The sequence below is a fragment of the Alternaria burnsii genome, assembly GCF_013036055.1.
Source record: "Alternaria burnsii strain CBS107.38 chromosome Unknown 715, whole genome shotgun sequence".
NCBI classification, from domain to species: domain Eukaryota; kingdom Fungi; phylum Ascomycota; class Dothideomycetes; order Pleosporales; family Pleosporaceae; genus Alternaria; species Alternaria burnsii.
In genome coordinates, this window is record NW_024066116.1 from 693,792 (window position 1) to 711,047 (window position 17,256).

At 50.6% G+C, this 17,256-nt stretch overlaps 4 protein-coding genes across 4 annotated transcripts; 3 read left to right on the forward strand and 1 right to left on the reverse strand.

Moving 5' to 3' along the window:
* On the forward strand, positions 1 to 5,147 carry GT037_007379 (high-affinity methionine permease-like protein; the record flags this gene model as incomplete). The annotated part of the gene is made up of 10 exons (XM_038932426.1): positions 1 to 187; positions 239 to 337; positions 390 to 1,212; positions 1,275 to 1,736; positions 2,460 to 2,937; positions 2,987 to 3,633; positions 3,690 to 4,283; positions 4,338 to 4,693; positions 4,887 to 5,090; positions 5,143 to 5,147. The coding sequence occupies 10 exons, from the start codon at positions 1 to 3 to the stop codon at positions 5,145 to 5,147; spliced, it is 3,855 nt and encodes a 1,284-aa protein (XP_038784914.1).
* Positions 5,148 to 6,064: 917 nt separating this feature from the next.
* GT037_007380 (catalase-domain-containing protein) lies at positions 6,065 to 7,845 on the forward strand (the record flags this gene model as incomplete). Its single annotated transcript, XM_038932427.1, has 5 exons — positions 6,065 to 6,119; positions 6,169 to 6,304; positions 6,358 to 6,712; positions 6,790 to 7,657; positions 7,712 to 7,845. Coding segments are annotated over 5 exons (1,548 nt in total), but the record flags the coding sequence as incomplete, so codon positions are not given.
* Positions 7,846 to 7,960: 115 nt separating this feature from the next.
* On the reverse strand, positions 7,961 to 9,699 carry GT037_007381 (lipase 3 precursor; the record flags this gene model as incomplete). The annotated part of the gene is made up of 2 exons (XM_038932428.1): positions 7,961 to 8,791; positions 8,845 to 9,699. 2 exons carry the CDS (start codon positions 9,697 to 9,699, stop codon positions 7,961 to 7,963), a joined length of 1,686 nt encoding a protein of 561 aa, XP_038784916.1.
* Positions 9,700 to 12,249: 2,550 nt separating this feature from the next.
* On the forward strand, positions 12,250 to 16,504 carry GT037_007382 (dna-binding protein smubp-2; the record flags this gene model as incomplete). Its single annotated transcript, XM_038932429.1, has 7 exons — positions 12,250 to 12,388; positions 13,721 to 14,168; positions 14,228 to 14,260; positions 14,316 to 15,663; positions 15,761 to 15,923; positions 16,054 to 16,075; positions 16,399 to 16,504. 7 exons carry the CDS (start codon positions 12,250 to 12,252, stop codon positions 16,502 to 16,504), a joined length of 2,259 nt encoding a protein of 752 aa, XP_038784917.1.
* Positions 16,505 to 17,256: the final 752 nt, after the last annotated feature.

Sequence of the window (17,256 nt, forward strand, 5' to 3'; positions counted from 1 at the left end):
ATGACCGCGATTCCTGACGACGACGCAAAGGTTGCGCGGTACACAAACGACGAGACCTCACCCCCACCGCCAGTTTACGAAGATGGTAGTGTACAGGAAGACAATGCTTATGTGTACGATGACTCTCAGAAGCTAGGCTACACAGCCACGGTTTTCGTGATTCTGAATAAGATGATCGGTACCGGCAGTACGTATCCACCACGCATATTCGCTCGAGTATCTGCTTAACGGTGTACAGTCTTCTCTACTCCTTCCGGTATCTTCGCTGTGACGGGCTCTGTCGGCGTATCGCTCTTCCTATGGATTATTGGCGGTGTTCTCACGTTTTGTGGGCTCAGTAGGTTGGATTTCGGGTTGTAACTGAGCAAGTCGCGTTAATGCTGTGGCAGGTGTTTTTTTGGAATTTGGACTTGCGATTCCACGTTCAGGTGGCGAAAAGAACTATCTGGAGCGCGTCTATCGTCATCCTAAGTATCTCGCAACATGCGTTCTTGCATCGCAAATGCTTTTGCTCGGCTTCTCATCCGGTAACTCCTTGGCGTTCGGACGCTACGTACTGTTCGCTTCTGGCTCGGAAGCACCCGATGGTTGGGCGGCGCGTGGCATAGCCATTGCTTGCGTGACCTTTTCTGTCGGCCTCCATGCGACATTTCCAAAATGGGGCATCCGTCTCTTCAGCATCCTCGGCGTGTTCAAGGTCTTCATTCTCCTCTTCATCGTCTTTTCAGGCTTCGCTGCCTTGGCCGGCCATCTGAAGATAGAGCAACCGCACAATTTCGACAATGCATTCAGACTAGAAGTTGGTGATGGCTACGGTGGCGGTGGCTCCTACGAATACTGTCAAGCTCTGCTTCGTATCGTCTACTCGTACAAAGGTTGGGAAAACGCCAACTATGTGTTGGGCGAAATACGGAACCCGAAGAAAACCCTGGCTTGGTCAGCACCGCTAGCAATTGGCGGAACTACCATCCTGTATGTCCTCGCGAATGTGGCTTACTTTGCTGCGATTCCCAAATCCGACCTTGCAAAGAGTGAGGTCATCGTGGCTGGTCTCTTCTTCCGCAATGTCTTCGGTAACAGCGCTGGGGCGCGAAGTCTCCCGGCCTTTGTAGCCCTTAGCAACTTGGGCAATGTGCTCGCAGTTAGTTTTGCCCACTCGCGGCTTAACCAAGAATTCGCGAAGGAGGGCCTGCTACCATGGAGCCGATTCTGGTAAGTTTTGATTGCGAGATGCACATGAAACATACACTGACTTCGCCCCTTCACTTCTACAGGGCATCAAACAAGCCATTCAACGCGCCTGCAACGGCGTTGTTTCTCCACTGGCTAATTACAGTTATCGTGCTTGTTGCACCTCCTGCTGGTCCTGCGTACAACTTCATCACCGATTTGTATACCTATCCCGGCGCATGGATCAACGGTTTCGTCACCGCTGGTCTGATCTACTTACACTACAACAAACGTGAACGCTGGGAGTCGCCATGGCATACCTATCTTCCCGTTGCCGTTCTTTACTTGGCTGTAAACATCTTTCTCGCGCTTGTCCCCTTTATTCCTCCGGATGGCGACTGGAACGCAGATGGCTACCCATACTACGTGTTTCCGATTGTTGGTGTTAGCGTCCTGCTTCTGGGTGGATTCTACTGGGTATGCTGGACGAAAATCTGGCCGAAACTTGGTGGATACAAGATCGTCAGTGAACGCTACGAAGATGCGCAAGGCAACGAGCATGTGAAGTATGTCAAGTTATACACGAAGCACGATTGAGGACCACATAGGAAGTTGGTTCTCGATGTGTTCTTATCTGGGTTGATTCTACCGTAGCCATCGAGCTGTTATAAGTAGTGTGGTCTGTGCATGCACCGCTGTCATCCAGGCTATCCATACTCCATCCACTTATGGACGATCTTCAACTTCCTTTGTGCATAACTCCCGATGATCATAGCGGGCGAAAGAATGTCAAGCAATCCGGATGCTGCTCTATGAGGCAGAGGCAGAGACACTAAAGATTTCAGCTTAAATTGCAGTATTTCTACAGAGGACTTTAGTAAGCGTATTGTGGTGACGCGACCTCAGGCAAATGTGGGGCCAGTTTATCCAGAAACGCGTTCCAACGCGCAGCGCGTTCAATACTACGCGAAGACACCGACTCCCATCTCACCTCCCATCTCACCTCCCATCTCGCAAGCTAGGCCGAGTTCTTTCAATACTGCCAGCGAATTCATGCAAATGTCTTACTCCCGAAAACCTGATGATTCGAGATGTGGACCCCTTCGCACCTAGTTCTGTGCTCTTATGTGGCGTATCCAGGATAGGCAAAGGCTAGGCCTCCAACCGCCCAACCTGGAAAATATCCCTTCCCCGCTCCACCATCCCAGGCAGCATGAAGCTGCCTGAGCTAGCGCATCATCGACTCTTGCAGTTCCAGAACGTGGTAGTCAATTTTGTTTTGCTTAAAGGGGTCCGGTTTTCCAACTCCTGTTTTACACACTTCGAACAAACCTGGCTGACATTACGACTCGTACTCGCTCAATGACGACAATGGGTAAGACTTCTAGCAAACCGAAGAATGAATATCCCGGGCTTGGACTTCCTCTTCGTAACTGGGAATGGCGGAACTACGGCTTCTATCCCATTGGCTCCCATAGCAATTGCTATGGGAGCGATTCGGATATCATCACCGTTCGGGAGCTCGCTATGATGGACATCATGGAGAAGCTTACCGACAAAGTCGATTGGCACAAGAAGGTGTTCGATGACGCTATCATCGCTAGGTGGCGTAAGGAGGCCCTCTCCATTCCCGATGATCACTTTTGGCAACTGGCCGTTGGTGCGAAGAGACAGTATTGGACCCATGACGATAATCAACTCGAGCTTCACAACGATAGGTGCAAATGCGAATTGGAGAATATTCTAGACGAGAATACATTTGACACTGTACGTTACCTCTTGCCCAAGTTTCGAATTCATTACTCATCTTTCGCAGTGTGTTCAAGAGCTTCGTAGCAAAGCCAAGTATTTTGAACAGTCGGGCATTATTCCATCTCTGGATGCGTGCGCATCTGTGGCGAAATCTGACACGCTTGTTACGAGCGAGCTACACGCAAATCTGCGCAAGGCTTTTGACGAGCTGAAGTCGGACCACGCTGTTTCTCCTGACTGGCATCCGAATTCGGATGATATGGTGCAGGATCTAGTACATCCATCCATGTATCCGTTAGTGTACGGCCGAAGTTGTGGTTTTAGTGAAGAGCACGTCGGTGTGGCGGACGCCATTGAGTGCTGGGCTGGCAAGGGTGAGATCATTCCACAAGAACCCCCTGTTGAACTTTCAAACAGCGACCGCTTCAGCTACGGCACTGGGGGCTCTAACATTCCGCCTGAGTATTGGTCGAACACGTACCAATGGCTACCAGCCAACGTCGCTTTCCAGAACGATGGCACTGTAAAATTCACCAGCTACATCAACAATCTACACCCTACGAAATATTCCGAGATATACCGTACCATCGAGAAGCTGGTCGAAACATCGCTCCCTTTGTGGGATCAGTGCTTGAGATTGGCAGTCGGCTATCACAAATTTGAAGGAGCCGGCCGTATGGATACCCGTACAGGTAAACCCGATAACCCTGAGTAAGTTCATCAAACATTTGACACTTTTGTAGCTGGCTAACCTACCGCTTTGATAGCGATGAGAATGAGGAGAACTGGATTCCTGATCATAAGGAAGCGTGTGCTGATGCAGAGGTCAGCGAAGAACAGTTGAGGGATCATGACTACGACCCTGAATATTATGAAACTGAGGAGGAGCGTGCAGAAGCTATGTTGGAAGCCAAGTGGCAGGCTGTCCGCAAACCTCGCTTGCATCCGGTTCCCTTCAATGACGTATCCTACATTCCACAATCAGGTAAGCGTCTTGCTGACAGGTATCGCGATTCGGGACTCCAGATCATTGTCAAGATGGCGTCGATCGAGCTCACACCCGAGAAGCCTGAATTTCCCGTAGGCGGATGGCATATCGAGGGGCAAATGAACGAGAACATCTGCGCCACAGCTCTCTACTACTTGGACAGCGAGAACATCACCGACAACAGCCTTTCGTTCCGTATGCAGACTTCATATCACATAAACGATGACAATGACTACCCTGTTGGACAAGACGCCTATCATTGGATGGAGGCGGTATATGGCACCAACTTGGGTGGCGGCGGCTCGCCATGTTTGCAGAATTATGGAAACGTCCAGACGCGCCAAGGAAGGCTGTTGGCCTTTCCCAATGTCTTGTGAGTTGATTCTGACCATGCTCGAATGTGGGCCTTGACTAATGCTTGCAACAGCCAACACCGCGTTTCACCTTTCAAGCTCATCGACCCCACAAAGCCCGGTCATCGTCGCTTCATCGCACTATGGCTTGTCGATCCCACAAAACGCATCATCTCGACAGCAAACGTCCCACCTCAACAGATGAACTGGTACGCCGATTCGCTCCTTGGATCGAACGATAGGGCACGTGGAGAAGCATTGTCAAAGCTACCCCCAGAGCTCATAAACCTGTTCGCAGAGGGAGGATTTACTAGCGTTTCTGCTGCTAGAGAAGCCCAGCTTCCTGAGGAGCTCATGGATTTCGTGCGCAAATATTTTGATGATGACAAGCACTCGCTTCCCATGAGTTCTGAAGAAGCGAGCGAACATCGTAAGAAGCTGATGCAGGAAAGAAGCGCATTCGTCCAGACCTCAGGAAAAGGATGGCAGAGGCCAAGTTACAACTTCTGTGAACATTGAGTCATGTGTATCACTTGATAAGAAACTGAATTGTAGCAACAACATATTTTCTTATGCTCTAGAACCTGTCGAATCTGCTGACATGCAATCCCTTCTTTCTATAGCTTTCCTGTTAGACGTGAGGTCATTAGGATCACTATCGGAGTACCTCGCCCCATTCATTGTCATGGACACGATTTCTTCGTCATTGCACGGGGTATGGGAGATTACACCGATAATGTTCCTCCTAAGCTCAACCCGCCGCATCGCGACACCGCCATGCCGCCAGCTTCGGGCTACCTCGTCACGACTTATGCAATGTCACATTGGTATGTTTTCCTCTCCATTTGCAATCAAATCGCTGTGCTAACATCTACACAGGCTGACACATGTCCGAGGGATTTGCGATACAGTTCCTGGTGCAGTATGACAGGATTGCAGGGTTGACCGACCATGATGCGTTGAAGAGCAACTGTGATGGCTGGAAGGCTCATAGCCAGTCTGGGTATCTTGCAGGATGATTCTGGCGTGTGAGGAATAGGCTATTTGGTGCGCACCGGCGCGTGTAGGCGTCGTAGCGTTCTTGCCCTCTCAACCCTCTTTTTAGCCTGATCATAAACCTGGGATAAGCCCGTGGGCGGAGCTTTGTTCGCTTCGAATTAACTTCTTTGTTCTACAATTGGTTACGTGATTCTTCGCGATGTTCTGCTTACAGCGACCCCGCCTTGGGGGCGTGCGGGAGACTGTACCCAGATAATCTAGCTCCACCACAAATCCGTGTCATCTCCATGATAAGTCCGATGTGACTCGGCCAATCATCTGGAGCACAACCGTCATTCCCCCAGTCAGCCGTGTTTGAGCGACTTCCAACGCGCATGCCGCGTCGCGTAGCATAGTCATCTATAGTCATCAGCAGCAAGCATGCTCCAGAAGACCGCAACCCGCGGATCTGCGCTATCTCTGGCTACCTAAGCTCTGGGTGTCTACGAGAAAGTTTCCTCCAATACGCCGATGGCAAAGAGGGTACCGCAAATATTGACAGGGGGACAGTCCCACAACGAGTAGTGGGATAGGTAATGGACCTGTATCTTACAGAAGAATGACGCACCAAAGAATTGTCTTAGATCTACGAGTACGCGTCGAGAATGACTTCATCACGACAATTACCAGCCTGGAATATTTGCATAAAAATGGCGCCCATTCTCTAGCAAAAAAGCTCTATTAAAGACAATCATAGACAGCACTTTTGTACATACAAAGATGGCTTCCGTATGTGTGCACCTTGATGTTGGTTAAATCGTAGCTAACGGACCTATTGCAGCAAAACACCGATGCGCCAGTATATACTCTGGCTGAAGGTAAAGCCCTTGTATGTGATTCTTGAGTCAGTCGCTCACAAGCATGTAGGACGTCCTATCCAAGATCCAACAGCCCAAACGGTACTTCGAGGCTCGCCGCTCAAAGGTGGTGGTCTCGCTCTACTCTCAGACACTCAGCTCATTGAGACGCTTGCGCACTTTCCCCGCGAAAGGATACCAGAGAGGTATGTTGATAACGCACGATCTAATACATGCTTCACACGTTGATGCTTTGCAGAGTTGTACATGCAAAGGCTGCAGGAGCATGGGGAGAGTTTGAAGTCACTCACGACATTTCGCACATCACATCCGCCAACTTCCTGAACAAGGTCGGAAAGAAGACTAAAGTCCTAGCTCGTATCTCTACCGTCGCTGGATCGAAGGGATCTTCAGACACCGTCCGCGACATTCGAGGATGGGCACTGAAGTTCTTCACCGACGAAGGAAACTGGGATATGGTTGGAAATGACCTACCCGTCTTCTTCATCCGCGATCCCGTGAAATTCCCATCTCTAAATCGTTCCCATCAAGCACACCCGCAGACGCATGTCCCAGACTCTACTATGTTCTGGGACTTCCACAACAATAACCAGGTAGGTTTACTCGTCACGTCGGAGTCGCACCTTTGATACGTCTTGTCATCTGGTCAACTCAGTCTAACGACGTCTAGGAAGGAATGCATGCGCTTATGCAATTGTTTGGCAACCGAGGCGTGCCGGAATCTCTGCGAAACATCACCGGGTACGGTGTTCACACTTTCAAATTCGGCAAACCTGAAGACGGATCTTTCAAATACGTGAAGATCCACTTCAAGCCTGATGCTGGCAACGTTACTATGAAGTCTGCAGATGCAGCGCGACTTGCAGGCGAAGAGCCAGATTACCATGTTAAGGACATGTTCAATGCGATCGAGAATGGTGACTTTCCCACTTGGACCATGATGCTCCAGGTTATGGATCCCAAAGAGGCAGAAAACTACCGCTGGAATATTTTCGATGCTACTAGGATCTGGCCGCACGCGGACTACCCGCCCATTCCAGTCGGCAAACTCACGCTAAACAAGAATCCTACGAACTACCACCAAGACGTTGAGCAAGCGGCTTTCTCGCCAAGCACGTTAGTACCTGGCATTGGTCCATCAGCAGACATCATGCTTCAAGCAAGAATGTTCAGCTACCCAGACGCGGCCCGTTACCGTGTTGGTCCAAATTACCAACAACTGCCATGCAACAGGGCCAAGAACGTTTACAGTCCCTACCAACGCGACGGTCCTATGCGGATGGATGGAAACTATGGTGCCGACCCCGACTACGTCCGCTCCTCATTCCGTAAGATTCAGTCCGGCCCACCGGATGTTGCGCACGACAAGTGGGTTGGTGAAGTGAGCTCATACACATCCGAGGTCACGGATGAGGATTTTGAGCAGCCGCGTAATCTGTGGGCGTTGTACAAGAAGTGGGGTGATGACCAGATCTTCATCGACAACTTGAGCGGACACATGAAGAAGGCGTTGCCGCAGGTGCAGAAGGAATCGATCAGTAAGTTGCTTTGTGAGACACTACCTTGAGAACCCATAAGCTAAGGACAACTAGAAATGTTTGCCAAGGTCGACAAAGAGATTGGTGACAGGCTCGAGAAGGCACTGGGCGATTCGCTGTCCATGAAGAATGTGGACCATGTGAGCGGGCCGTATGGCTTGCAACCAACACTAGGTGGTGGATACTAGAGCAACACTGGTAATAACTAATAATATATGAGATAATGATTTATTTCATGTACTTCGTTTGCCGTCGTGACCAACTTTCAAGTGTTGGTATCGCTAGAATATCAAACCTTTCAGATCAAACCCTCAAACTCGCTACGTTATCCTTCAGGAAATTATATGTATCACTCCTGAAGTCATCGTCCAGGTAGCTATTGCTGTTCGCGCCAAAGTTCACCAACTTCTTGCTTTCACTCCACCTTGGCCAGTTCATCAGTCCACTTCCCTCATTGGGATCCAAGTTGTAGATGAAGGAGTAATAGTAACCCCTGATAGACTTGGCGGCGTTGTTTGGCAAGATTCCATTAAAGACTTGAAGGATATCCGAGCCATGGAATGTCCCTAGGATAGGCGTGCCATAATCATACGTCGCAAGGTAGGACCATGACGGCACACTAGGGCTGACTTGCGCGGCGACTTCTAGAAAAACGCGACGTGTAAGAGTGAATGTCACGTCGCCAAGGATAGCGGAAATGCGCTTGAACTGCGGGTAGTAGTTGTTAAGGAGGCCAGTTCGGAAAGGTGATCCGTCCTCCGTGATAGTTTGGTAACTGCCGACCAATTGTTGGACTTGCGCTGGCGAAGCATTGTTAAAGAAGATGGTTGAGAGGTACGTCGTGACCTCACTGGTGGTGGTAAGATTCGAAGTGAAAAGGCCAAAGAGGGTACCCTCATCCTCTTGGTCGCCAACAATGAAAGGCACCTTGGCATACTTTCCAGCCTTGACAAGGGCATCGGGGGATGCTGTTAGGGCTTTTCCATCTGGTCGTGGTAGATAGGAGAGATTGACTGTAAAGTAGCTCAAGATACCAGGAACAGTATTTGCGGCATTGAGGAATTTCGTGTATGGAACTGTACGGAGACATGCCAAAGTATCGGCGGAGCCAGCGCATCCAGCTGCTTCGACAACCTGTGGTGGTTAGCGATGGTTCATCGTTGTTTCCATTAAGAACAAGAACTCACTCTATCGTAGATAGCCTGACCCTTGGGACAGTCCACGGGACCGGCTGGTACTATCGAGCCCGAGTTCATGATACCAGCTCTGAAGAGCGGCTTCCCCTTGTAGTTATTGTCGCCGTCGTACAGCATCATCTGATCTAGTACAGAAATAGCACCTGCACTCTCACCCCAGATTGTTACCTTCTCGGGATCACCCCCAAACGCAGCGATGTTGTCTGCGACCCACTGTAGGCCCAGCCTTTGGTCGAGAAGCCCTAAGTTGGCTGAACCGTCTTCCAATACCTCTTTTCCAGGCATGAAGCCAAACCCGCCCACACGGTAGTTTACCGCAACAAAGACGATAGGCTTGCCTTGAGCAACTGACTCGGCTACAAGACTGGCTCCGTCGTACATTGCAGTAGATCCAAGTTCGAAACCACCACCGAATATCCAGAATAGTACGGGAAGTTTGGCATCAGCCTTTGTACCAGCTGGCCGCTGAACATTGACAGTGAGGCAGTCCTCTCCGGCATTGGTAACTGTTTGAAGGAGTGGCAGATTCAATATGGTTCCCAGAACGTTGGTTGGAATGTTTCTCTCGTCTATGCTGAAGAAGAATTGTGGGCATGCTTTCGGAATGCCAGTGCCATCGACTTTTCCTAGGGAGGAAGTTAATGGTTGAGGTGGTTTCAGTCGCAGCTGATCAATCGGAGGCTGTGCGTATGGTATGCCTTTGAAAGACTCAACATTCGCGATGCTGGTCCCAGCAACGGTAGCTTGAGGTGAAGGAGCAATGACGGTAGGATTTGCACGCCTTTCCAGAGGTGCTGGGACTGCAAGAGCCAAAGGAAGCAATGGTAGGAGTATTGTGAGCTTCATGTTGAGGTGAGTATGTGTTTGACTCCTGTTGTTCGAACCAAACGAAGATTTCGCTCTTGAAGACTGCTTCTACCAACACTATCCAACACGCGATACTTAACCATCTCGGTAGAGCAGATGTCACAAGCCAGGAACAGCTTTTCTCGCAACGAACCTCGGACGGTACCCACGTCGATTGCGTCCGGTCGATGAATTAATCGGGAAGAATAAACACGAGCTCGATGTACTCCGTGGCTGCAGATATACCCATGCTCCAATAACATCTTGCCGGATTTTTGGGTCGCAGATCGCGCTCCTTATGGTGGAAGTGAGCTCTGACAGCCTTGTAAGAATGATGTGGTGCGTAGAGGTAATCAATTTTAACCTATCAGGAAACATAATTGAAAAAATCGGCCAGGGGAAAGAGCCTGAATAGGCTTGGGCTCTTGGTAGCTGACTCCCGGCGCCTATCCACTAGGTGGTGGATCATGAGGTGTCGGCGCATTTAGCGGACGAGTCGCACGACACAGATCATGCCTAGGTAATTTTTAGTTTTGTAACGACGCGAGTCTTTGCAAACATCGCCCGTCTGATCTTTCCTTTCGGCATCTTCAACGGCAATCGATTTGACTCAAATACAACATCCGCCAAATGCGTACTGCAAAGGCGCCTGGTTTAGGATCTCAATGCCAAGGGTGATGTAAACTGCCGAGACGCAGACGGATGCATTTTCCCGGTACATGGTGTATCGACTGAATCGTCGTCTTCGATCTGTCCGGAGACCAGCCGGAAGTCGTTGGCTCGTATTCTGTTGACGGAGATGCTGCCATTCATGGGTGATTACTTGGTACCGCGTGGACAGAATGCGGGGTATTCAAGATGGATTTCCCCACGATTTCGGCCAATCTATCGCCCAATGCATTCCTCTTCGACGCCTCGCTGACCACAGCAGAACCTCGGTGCGCCGTAAAGCTTGCGCAACATCAGATTACATGTGAGAATGTTAAGGGTGGTCTGGAGGACTCAGCGAGCTACGTCAAACTCGGTATACCTAGGCACAGCCTGGTGGCCGATCGCTTTGAAGCCAACAATAGCTCTTGGCACTAGTGGAGCGTATTCTCCGTATTGAACAGTCTCACAAATCGTGGTCAACGGGAGTTGCCGTGGCATCGGTAGAGAGGTGGGCTCCCCGAAATCGGGTGAGAGGACCAGAACAAATGACTTGTCGTGGTCGGCATGCACTTCGAAAGCTCAGTGAAGGGGCAAAGAAAGATTGAAAAGAGTGCTCTCAATTTTCCGATATCGAGAGTGCGCACACTGGTGGTGAGATGGATGTTCAAAGCTTTGTTGCGTAGAGATCGTGTTGGGATTAGAAGCTAGTGCAGTGTTACTAAGCCATACACTCAATTAGAAGAGCCCTCAAACTTTACTTGCGATCAGGACTTTCTGGATCTTACCAGAATATGCCTACAATCGCAATTAGGTTATCCGAGAGGCCTTCGTGCTAAATCATTCTAGAATGGCACATAAGATGAAATCAGGCTGCCTTTGGAGTTGATTCCACCATGTCAGCCTCGTCTCCGCTCTCCACTCGCTATTTTCGGCATGACAGTTCAGCCGCACGACAGTAGATGGATGCGATCGCCGCATGCTGCCATCCCGCCACCAATGAGCATAGAAAATTTTCATTCTTGAGATGATTGTGCAAGGTTATGCATTGTGTCAAGATCTGGGTAAAGAGCGGGCCTTAAGGTTAAATGCACTTTGGGATCGTACAGTGTCCTGTTCTGTCCTGGAACCCGCGGAGGCGCCATGCAAGCTTTCGCTACAAGCGCGGGCCGCTTTTTCTACGCGGCGTTATATAGCGTGCCTACGTCGGGTTCACAGCACTTCTCGAAGCCCTTTGGAACATGTCAGGGCTACTTTACGTTCACGAGCTGAAAGAGTTTGAAGTTCTTGCGATAACAGGCACAAACCGGCTCTTGCATAGATCCAATCATGAGCAATGATCGCGTCCTGTGCCTGCAAGCGCGTAATCAATCCCCCTGTTGTTGGGGGCCTGAAAAGTACAAGCAGATATCCTCTTTGATTTTCCTTCAACGCGCTTTTTTACCGCCACAATCACGATGCCAGTCGTGATCGAGCCTCTTCGCTTTCAATGCCAATGTATCGGGTTTTCCGAATGGATCTCGTTGTTCACTTTGTGTCTAGCTCCTTTGATCGCCGTAAGTTGTTCTCGAGTCGTGCTTTTCCAGCAACGAAATACTAACGGTCGTCCCGCTTCAGCATCTCATATCCGGGACGCCTACGACGTCGTATCTTACTGATCGACGCCCTAAGTGGTACGATCGGTTGTGTAGCTATAATCCTACATCCATCATCTGGAGATACGCTGCGATCACCGATCGGCGCATTCGTGCGATTCAGTGGAGTCGCCATGACCTAGCAGCTACCAATGCAATATTCTGGACCTCGGATGGATGGAATGGTGGGGAAGAGATGGTCACGACTTCTGCTACGTACTGCTTGCGTTATCCAGAGAGTACCCATGTTGAAATACTCTCGTTGACGATGTTGAAGACTGTCATCACAACACTTCAGGGTGCATCAGCATTCTACATACTCGTTGGTAGTGTCGCTGGGGTTTCACTTCCTGGTGTTGCTATCGGGTTCGGCGTAGACACTCTCTTCTTCCCTCTGTCCATATTAGGTTGTTTGCGATTGTGTGCTGCCGCTTGGCTTACGGACGACTTTGTTTACCAGGGAGCCGGATTGCGAGATACCTCATCCACGGAGTCAGCAGGGCCTGTTCGTCAGAGTACTATGGCCAAATACGATGACATCGAACTCGATCATCCCCCTAGAGCGTTGGACCCGTTGATAACGATGCCATCAGAGACATCCAGGTTCCGGTCAGTAATGTCTCTGTCGGAACTGCATTGAAAACAAATACTGACTTTGTACATTCCCGTTTAGATCTCCTGCAGACTCATGGAGAAGCCGTTTTTTTCGCATCGCCTTCCTGCTTGTGTTCGGCGGCGTCTGGATAATAGCTCTTTTCATCATCACCCCGCTCCAAGCTCTAGCAGACACGTATAGCTACACGATGACAACGTTCCTCCTCGGGATGTTTTACTTCGCATTCATTACCATATCGCTAATCTTGTACACGTTCTATTTCTTTCGTGGTCAGACCACAACCACAATCATACCCTGCGTCTCCAGCATGTGGTACAGGCTCTACAGTGTTCTTCTCACAGGCTTTGTGATAGCTCTCATCATCATTGCAAGCCTCGAAACGAACAAAGATCCCAGCGGTGTATATACGAGTGGGAATATGGGAACCAGCTTGTCATGCGTTAAACCAACCCAGGGGTGGTTGTTGCCAATGGGCAGTCGGTGGGTAGGACTTGCAACGGAGTGGGACCTTGGAGGGAGCTGGTTGTCGCGGAATAAAACTGGCCTACCCGTCCAGGGCTTGCAAGAAACGGGGCCTTTTGCGCAGAAAGAATTCTGGTTGTAAGTCATATCCCTGTGCGAACTGTTTGGAACATACACTGACTTCGTACGCTCACTCGTTTAGGTACAATTTTACGGGCTATTGCTTCGGAAATATGAACGATATGTAATAGATCGCGTCGGTACTACGCTTGTTGGTGCGGTCCGCGGCCTCATCAGCCGCTTGCTACCAGGAGTACTGCATGCTTCAAAAATAATGTTATATCGAATAAATGTGTGTGCATCTTGGAGGACTTTTTGATGATGTATTGAAACAGGCTAGCGTCATGACGTAACGGCACCTGGGCCGAAACGGTCCTCCAAATCGGCCGGTCGTGCTAATGTTCGTTTGTACGCTTCAGCTACACATCAACCGTGACGGTGCCCTTGACCAGCCCTCTTCTGTCGCGCATGGTAGAAGGCTTATGATGCTGAATTCAGCCTGAATCAGCGCAAGACCCCACTATCCTGCCGAGGACTCTTGGACTAGCTATTGATGACCTCTAACTACTAACAACCCCACGTCTACATACGCGACTTGTAGTAACCATGCCGAAATCCACAGACATTCCCTCGTTCGCGGCATCGCAGCTCACGCTCCTCGATGCCGAGCTTCAAGCCGAGCTGTCCGAAACAAACGCGCTTCTCGCCTCGCACACGCCTACCGCCCTTTCACGCGCTGGCCTCGCCATCCTGAACCTTAATGTGTCTTCTATACGGACAGGGCTGGGCGGCAAGACCGTGGTCGAGCTAGGGTTGGATTCGGCAGTTGTGGCTAAAGGCGAGAAGCCCGATATCCCGGAGCACGGCATACGTGTGGGTGATATAGTCGCGGTCCAGGACCAGCCTAGCGGGAACGCAAAGAAGACGGAAAAGAAAGAGCTAGAGAAGAAGGGCGCCGAGGGGGTCGTGCTACGGGTGCGCAGGGAGAATGTGGAGATCGTGCTGGATAAAGAGGATGCAGATGTGCCTACTGGCGGCAAGCTATGGATGTTAGTCTACGCGTCGTGGACGGTTGTGTTCTACACGACAAGGCTGATATATGTACTAGAGTCAAATTGGCCAACGACGTCACCTACAAAAGGTACGTCTTTTCTAAATGCATTATTTCTGTAGCTACTTGAACTTATGCATGATAGGATGAACCAAACGATGAGCAGACTACAAAAGCTTGGAGATCAAGAGTACACCCCCTTCATGCGCGTACTCTTTGGCCAAGCATCGCCTACACCTTTACCTTCAGATCTGAATGATCCGTCAAACCCTCTTCACAAGCTCGAATGGAACGATCCAGGGCTCAATGACAGCCAGAAAGAGGCGATTAAATTTGCGCTGGCTTCGCGAGAAGTCGCGCTAATCCATGGTCCTCCTGGGACAGGCAAGACACACACTCTTATCGAGTTGATCTTACAGTTGCTCAAGCAGAAGCTCCGTCTGCTAGTATGTGGTCCATCCAATATATCTGTAGACAATATCGTCGAGCGACTAGCCTCCCACAAGGTACCTATGGTGCGCCTAGGACATCCGGCACGCCTATTACCATCCGTTCTAAACCACTCTCTTGATGTCCTTACACGAACATCAGAAGCGGCTGCCTTGGTCCAAGACGTCCGCAAGGAAATGGACGAAAAGCAATCGTCTATTCGCAAGACACGCAACGCCAAGGAACGCCGGCAGATCTATACCGAGCTAAAGGAGCTTCGGCAAGAGTACAGAGAGCGAGAAAAGGGATGCGTGAACAACCTCGTGACTGGCAGTAAAGTCGTCCTCGCGACGCTGCATGGCGCAGGAGGCTTTCATCTCAAGGGCCAAGAGTTCGACGTCGTCATCGTAGACGAAGCCAGTCAGGCTTTGGAAGCGCAATGCTGGGTGCCTCTGCTGTGGGTCAAGGCAAGTAAGCTAGTGCTGGCCGGTGACCATCTACAATTACCACCTACTATCAAATCTCTCAACTCAAAGCAAACAAAAGTGGCCAAGAAAGATGCCAAGAAGAGTACCGGTAAGGATACCCGAGCTGGAGAAGACAACGCAGAAAAGGCCGCTGGCAAGCCGATCGATGGCATGACGCTAGAAACAACGCTTTTCGACCGGCTACTAGCTTTGCATGGCCCGTCGATCAAGCGTATGCTAACGACGCAATATCGCATGCATGAGAAGATCATGCGATTTCCGTCTGATGAGCTATACGACTCGAAACTTATCGCAGCCGATTTCGTCAAGGATCGTTTGCTGAAAGATTTGAAGTACGATGTCGAAGACACTGAAGATACGCAAGAACCGCTAGTCTTCTGGGATACACAAGGCGGCGACTTCCCTGAGAAACTCGAAGACGAGGGTGTGATAGGCAAGGGCGGAAAAGGCATGAGTCTCGGCGATAGTAAATCCAACGAAGCAGAGGCGGCATTAGTGAAGATGCACGTCGGTAATCTGATCAATGCTGGTGTGAAAGCGGAAGACATTGCGGTGGTTACGCCATACAATGCGCAGGTACGCGTCTCTCTCACCCTTGTTCAACTTTCGTGCCCATAGCGCATCAACCCGGACATCCATGTAGATTGTGGGGTTTGACCGTTGACGTTGGTAGCTCGCATTGCTCGCTGGAATGCTCAAAGAAGCATATCCTGGCATCGAACTAGGATCGGTCGACGGGTTCCAAGGCCGCGAGAAAGAAGCTGTCATCGTCAGTACGGTACGGAGCAACCCGGAGCATGAGGTGGGCTTCTTGGGCGAGAAGAGACGGCTCAATGGTACGTCAACGTCAAACCTACCGACTCGCCGCAATATCGACGCATGAAGTTGCGGCTGCAAGTGTGTGCGATGGGCTAATGAAGGACGCAGTTGCAATGACACGCCCAAAGCGACATCTTTGTGTGATAGGAGACTCGGACACAATAAGCAAGTACGTCCACATTCTATTCCCAATCCATGCCCCCCGCAACGCTCGCCTTCCGTGTTGGTCGCACAATTGATCCCCTCCTCGTCATCGCATATTTCGGTCATACCCGAGAACGTGGGCGTCGGGACATGTTCTTTGCGAATAAGCAAATCTGAAACCCGCGTAACTCGAAACTGCCGTGACACGCTCCCCTGCTATATCACACGGGAACTCGTCGTCACCCACACTCAGACCACACCCTCGGCATCCTGATATACGGCGGAGGATTCCTATACGCTTGCCATGGAAAAGTGGCTTGCATTGTTACTGACTTGATGAATTCATAGGGGGTCCAAGTTCCTCAAGGCCTGGATGCAACACCTAGAAGACCACGCCGATCTCAGATATCCAAACTTGGCAGACGTTTACGTGGACCAAGAGAAGGGCGGATGAGGGGTATGAGTAAGCGAGGCTGTGACAATGCGTTGTCGCCACGGACTCCCAAACAAACAGTGTCGGAGTTGTGGTTCGCTGCCGGGTTGGAGTGAGTGTGGGGAGGAGATGGTCTCAGCGTTATGGTTTGGTTCGCAAGCGAAGCGCGATGCTGCAGCTGTGGTATGCAGCGTGACTTTAGCTGCAGTAGTTCCGCGTCAAAGCGCGAGTCGAGACAGGCAAGCTTGCGCCAAAACACCAACGCCGAATGTCCTTGGTAAAAGAGGCATGCGGCAGGAGACTACGGTGGTAAGACGGCGAGGCGAGGCTTGCATGCGTCTACATGCACAAAAGAGAAAAGAGAGGAATCGGGAGGCGCACGGCGGAGTAGATTGCGAGTAATGCGCTCATTCTTCCTCAAACCCTTGACGTGAACGGTGTCGTGTAGGATAAAGTGTGTGTGGTGGCGAGTCGTGACCATCAATACATGGCGCAATCACTGTCCGACTATCGAAGTATTCAGCGCGCGGGCAGAAAGGTTGATCAAAACGGCGCCGAGTGCTGGCCACGTCGCTCCTCTCAACGTTCTTCCAGAACGCCTCGCTTACTGCCGACCAGCCTCCCCTATTATTCACGTTTACATCAACACACATGGCCAACAGTAACGCGTGCAGTAGAGGCAGTAGAGTACCAAACATGCGAGATAGACGGTGTAGTGCGGGCTAGAGCGACGCGCCCCAATCAGCCCATGGTCGGAGTTAGTCCGCAGACAG